The sequence below is a fragment of the Protomyctophum bolini genome, assembly GCF_963924005.1.
Source record: "Protomyctophum bolini genome assembly, chromosome: 17".
Lineage (NCBI taxonomy): Eukaryota > Metazoa > Chordata > Actinopteri > Myctophiformes > Myctophidae > Protomyctophum > Protomyctophum bolini.
In genome coordinates, this window is record NC_137878.1 from 25,252,408 (window position 1) to 25,257,894 (window position 5,487).

The 5,487-nt window shown below is 45.1% G+C and overlaps 1 protein-coding gene across 2 annotated transcripts in view; it reads right to left on the reverse strand.

Moving 5' to 3' along the window:
* Window positions 1-265: 265 nt before the first annotated feature.
* The window catches only part of ccn2b (cellular communication network factor 2b), a 6,345-nt gene continuing 1,123 nt past the window's right edge, over window positions 266-5,487 (reverse strand). The window contains exons 2-5 of one of the 2 annotated variants that reach the window (XM_080786763.1): window positions 5,411-5,487; window positions 4,759-5,010; window positions 2,961-3,178; window positions 266-1,999 (exon numbers count right to left, since the gene is read on the reverse strand). The exon at window positions 5,411-5,487 is cut by the window's right edge and continues 140 nt beyond it. In XM_080786763.1, coding sequence (XP_080642889.1) covers window positions 1,694-1,999; window positions 2,961-3,178; window positions 4,759-5,010; window positions 5,411-5,487 — 853 coding nt within the window. In that variant the 3' untranslated portion in view covers window positions 266-1,693. Of the gene's footprint in view, window positions 2,000-2,960; window positions 3,242-4,758; window positions 5,011-5,410 lie in introns of both variants that reach the window. The other variant, XM_080786762.1, reaches the window with a different exon arrangement.

Genomic DNA, 5,487 nt, shown 5'->3' on the forward strand with positions numbered 1-5,487 from the left:
CTCTCTAGTCTGCACGTCCCTGGTTTCCATCGTGTGTTCTACTGCTTTCAGAGCCAGGAGTCATTCTTCATTTAATGGGATTAGTTTCTGTTATTTTTAGTTCCACATTTCCATTTCTGCTCTACAGATGAGATGTGCTGCTACCGTGTAACTATATTTAAAATTCACAGCTGCTTTTTTTAGACCTGGGTTACTGTGACAACCGACGACGTTCACGCCCACCTTTACCCAGTGTTACTATTTTAAGCAAAAGGAACATCCAGTGTTATCTATAAAAATATACTTTCTTTATTGGAAACGGACAAAAACAAAAGTGCAACAAACAATAACTCACTTGTATCTGAGCCAGGTGGTTACAGTGAAAAAACAATATGATACAGTAATACAACTAAAACACTGTTTAAACAATAGTTACATAAATTATAGTACAAAACTGTACACAGTCTTACAGTATTTACACATGGTGTATTCGTCAAATGCCCAATTGCCTGTGCTACCTTTTTTTTAGTTTAGGTTTTCTTTTTTAAATAATAAGTAAACATTATAACTAACAGCACTTCTTTAGTAAAGCCACATTACGTGTGATTGTTTTGGATAACATTTTCCTTTGTGTTTTCTGGTCTTTGACCATACTGTCAGGCTTTATATAAAAAGGGTCAAACCGAAATAAAAACAGACTGTCGATGTGAAATCCAATGAACTTGACTGAATTACAATGATCAGTGGTCAACATTTCACCTCCAACAACTGAGATGACTTAGTGATTAAAGATATAGGCAGGTCATTGTCAAAACATGAAAACACTAAATGTAGATAGAGAATACACATCCTTAGGATTTCTGTATCGTCATAGTCTTTCATGGGTTCTTTTTTTTTAACAAACAATGTGTTGTCAAAATGTCATTTTCTAACATTTCATGTCAAAGTGTGGACATTTTAGTTTGCTATGGGAGGCGCCTCAGTGCGGCCTTTTGTCTTCGGCGGTAGGCTAACTTGGCAGTGCTTCTCCACGATGCGTCCCTATGGCACGCCGCGTGGAGAATTCAAAATACACCGCGTCCCCTGCTCCCTATCAGAAAAGTGTCCATTCTTTGAGTCCTCAGTGCGTTGCGACCACCATACAGCATCTCCGTGCACACTGTTACTGGTAAGACCTGTTAGATCTGTTACTGGTAGACCAGTAACACCGTTACTGGTAGACCGGCTGGTCAGGTGACTTTAGAGCTGCGCGTTCAATATTAAACATCAGCCAGAAGTTTAAAAAAAAAACAGAATAAAAATAAGATGAAGTAAAGAATGTTTCTTTTCATGCTCTACCACCTCGTGTCATGGATCAATCACACATTGTTCTTCCACTCCTTAGACTAGGCTGGTCGTGGGCGTAGCGTATAGCTATGCAGAGGAGATGGGGTCCCACCATTCAGAAAGCTGCCGACGAATGTTTACCCCTGCGGATTGGTGGGGCAATGGGACTATGTCACTGTGTGTGTGTGTTTGTGTGTGTGTGTGTGTGTGTGTGTGTGTGTGTGTGTGTGTGTGTGTGTGTGTGTGTGTGTGTGTGTGTGTGTGTGTGTGTGTGTGTGTGTGTGTGTGTGTGTGTGTGTGTGTGTGTGTGTGTGTGTGTGTGTGTGTGTGCGTGCGTGCGTGCGTACTGTGCGTGTAAGTACAGCCAACCAACGAGCCTCCCCTTCCTTCACATATCGTTGTCATAGTCTCCGATCATCCTCCGCGTGTTGGACGCCAGGAAGATGTCGTTGTCGCGGGGACAGTCGTGGTGGCAGGAGCACGTCTTGATGAACATCATCTTCTTCCTGAAGACGTCCCCCTCCGGGCAGCGGAACTCCACCTCGCCGGTGACGGTGGTGTGCGGCGTGCAGCAGCGGTTGTCCGTGCACACGCCGCAGAACTTGGGCTTGTAGACCCTGGTGCTGGAGCAGCCCGAAAGCTCGAAGCGCATGCCGCGCTGCATCTTGGGCGTCCGCACGCACTTCTTACCCCTCTGTTTTGAATCAAAAGCACAGGGTTCAGCGTCACTAGTGCACGAGCCGGCTACACTTCTTGTATGTAATGTGTACATAACTGGTAATGTGGTAAGTTGGACTGCATTTATATGTCGATTATATAGACTCCTTCCTGACCACTCAAAAGCACTTTACAATGTATGCCTTTAAACAATTCGCACACTGACAGCAAGGGTCTAGCTTTGCTGATTGGAGGCAGTGTCTTGTTTAACCCATTCTGACCTGAGATCAGATTCTAAAAATGTCTGTTCCGCCCCAAAATGTGTTAAGGACACGATGCCAGGAGGAGCTGGATCAAACAGGGAACCTTATGATTTCCGAAACTCTTGAGCCACTGACTTTCCCTAATGCATTCATTTAGAAATTCTGAAAATCAGCAATTAGAAATGTTCTTTAGTTTTCTTATAATTTTTCCCATTTTCTTGGAAATGTCTTTTAAAAGCATGGTTGGTTATGCCTAGCTTCATGACTACCATGTACAATAACTGCACTGCTTCTCAACATGGAGTCCAGGGAGCCCCAGGGATCCTGGAGGGGGGGGTTTAGGGGTCCCCAGCTAAATTACTGATAGCTAGGAACCAAATGGACACGTACAGGTCTCTAAATCTCAGAGTCTGTAAATCTATTTCAGGAAGATTGTAATAGCTTGGTGTAGCAGATATATATTTTTTTATTTTTGATATAACTATCAAATCTGGGTTCCTGGCCTAATGCATATCCTTGAAATGAAAACAGTTGGGAATCACTGCTGTAAAGTGGTTGCTCACTGGACGCGTTTTTCGGAAAACTGGCCGTAAAACGCAGCAAAAAATCCCGAAAATGCGTCCAGTGTGCAGCGACCTTTACTGTTACAGTACACATACTGTACACACTACTACTGCGGGATCTGTACTTCTACGTTATTCCACCAGCAGGCTACACAGCTGAACATGCGCGCACCTTGATGTCCTTCTCCTGCTCCACGTGGCACGGCCGGATCATGCAGATGCGAGTCTGCCTCTCCAGCTGGCAGCGCTCGTTGTCGTTGGTGACGCGCGAGGACATGCCCATGCCACAGGAGGCCGAGCACTCGCTCCACTCCGTGGTCTGGACGATGCAGTTGTCCCGGGGGCTCTCGGGGGCGACGGCGTGCCCGTGGGCCGACACCTGTCTGAAGACTGAGCCGGGGTAGGAGGAGGGAGAAGAAGAGGAGGAGGTCAAGGGGTGAATCCGAGAGACTCCTGGTTCAGGAGGTCAAAGGAGGGTGAGGTGTTTGAGGAGACAAACAAGTGGTGAAATGAAGGATGAGGAATGAGGAGGATGATGGAGAGAGAGAGAGAGAGAGAGAGAGAGAGAGAGAGAGAGAGAGAGAGCATGAGTGAGTTGAGGAGTGTTTTGCATTGATGAGAGAAAGTTAAAGAAAAGACAGTCAACCTGGCATTCCAATTTTGGGCATGTCAAATTTCCAAAGTTGCCGATCTACAAGCTCACAGCACACTGCGACGTGTTGTGTGCTTGTAGATTGGCTTTTTTTAAATGTGCTCTGAGAAAGGAATTTTGGAATGCTGCTGGAGCCATGTTGATCAACATGGCTGCATGTTGATCAACATGCAGCCATGTTGATCAACATGGTTGCATGTTGATCAACATGCAGCCATGTTGATCAACATGGCTCCATGTTGATCAACATGCAACCATGTTGATCAACATATAGCCTAGGGGACATGGGGAGAACATGCAAACTCCACACAGAAAGGCCCTTTCGCCAACCCCCTCGGGTATGGGCACTGATGACGTGGAGGAGAGAACACGCCCCCAGCACCCACAGCGTCCCGAGCGGGAATTGAACCCAGGACCTTCTCTAGCTGTGAGGCGACAGCACTACCAACTGCGCCACCGTGCCCCGCTTTTCTTTCTTACTTGCAGATTGGCTATTTTCATTATTTTCATTACAACTGAATGACTAAGTATAAAATAGGGCTTAAAGTTATAGTTCAGAATATTTTAACTTAAGCTGTATGAAATACTTGCCATTAATATAGTGGTTGCAACTGCATTAATTGATTGCCAGAGTCCCATGGTAGGAGTTCTGCTCTGGTATATTATATTTGGTATATTAAGTAGTTTGGGTCATTTTGTGGGGGGCACAGGGGGCCACGCATTGAAAGTAAATTAATTCCCAAAACTAGCATAATTTGTATTGTTGACCTATTTCTATCATATAGTGCAACTTTATGGTAAATAGTGCAACGTGATTGAGGGGGCAAAGTTGAATGAAAGTTGCGCAAATATTTTAGAAATAGGTCAACAATACAAATGACGCTAGTTTTGTGGATTAATTTACTTTTAATGCGTGGCCCCAGTGCCCCCCCATTTCACCAAAACCAGAGCAGAACTCCCACCACAGCCACAGGCAATCAATTAATACAGTTGCAACCACTATATTAATGGCAAGTATTTCATACAGCTTAAGTTAAAAAAGTGTGAACTATCCCTTTTAGGCGATGGAAGAAACAAAGGACTTGGGAAATCTTTTGGGCGGGAACCCCTTTTGGTGTTTAAAGCATTATGTTATACTTTAGCTATTGAAAAATGTGCAGATCTACAAGCTCATAGTGCGGCACCGAGTACCACGCTACAAGCGCGTAGGTCTGTTATTTTTGAAGAAAAAAAAAAACGCAAAAACGTGGCGCAAATCTTTGTAATATATATTCTTTCACAGCACAACATCATGGGGTTAAGACAGACGGAGACTCACCAGCCATGGCAGACTGGTAGGGGTTGTCCTGAGGCGTCTGGTCACATACCCACTCCTCACAGCACTTCCCGGGGATCTGGATGCGCCGCGGGTACGGGCAGTCGGGCGAGGGCAGCCGCACGTCGCTGGCGCAGGTGGGCACGCAGCCGATCTCGCCGTTCATGCAGACGCAGTGGTGCTTGCAGCTGGGCTGGAATGTCTCCCCGCTGCGGTAGATCACCCCTCCCAGATCACACGTCTGGCCCTCTTGGGCTGCATGGAGAGAGAGAGAGAGAGAGAGAGAGTCAGAGAGAGAGAATATACACTTTCACTGTTGAGACATAAACCTCTTTCATTCATTGTCAAATTGTGATCGGTAGAGCTTCACAGACCATATTCTTTGATGATTTGAACAATGTGGACCCTCTTGCAAACAAGTGTAATGCTTTATTGGGTCGTCCACTTAACAGTTAACAGTCTTTGTATTGAGTTGTGCTTGAAATGTATACTGTAATTCTGCAAACTGTCAATAAATATTTCAATCAATCAATATCAAACGATATATTTTTTCTTATTCAGCCCCATCAATAAGCCCATAACCAAATGTCTCAAATACTGCCTATATGAATCAAATCAAAGACAGTCCATTGTACCTATATAGAAGTCAACTCACCCATGCAGATGCCCGTCTCTGTGTCGCTCAGCACTGAGTAGTCACAGTACAGGTCCCTGTGGTGGTCGCAGGGCTCC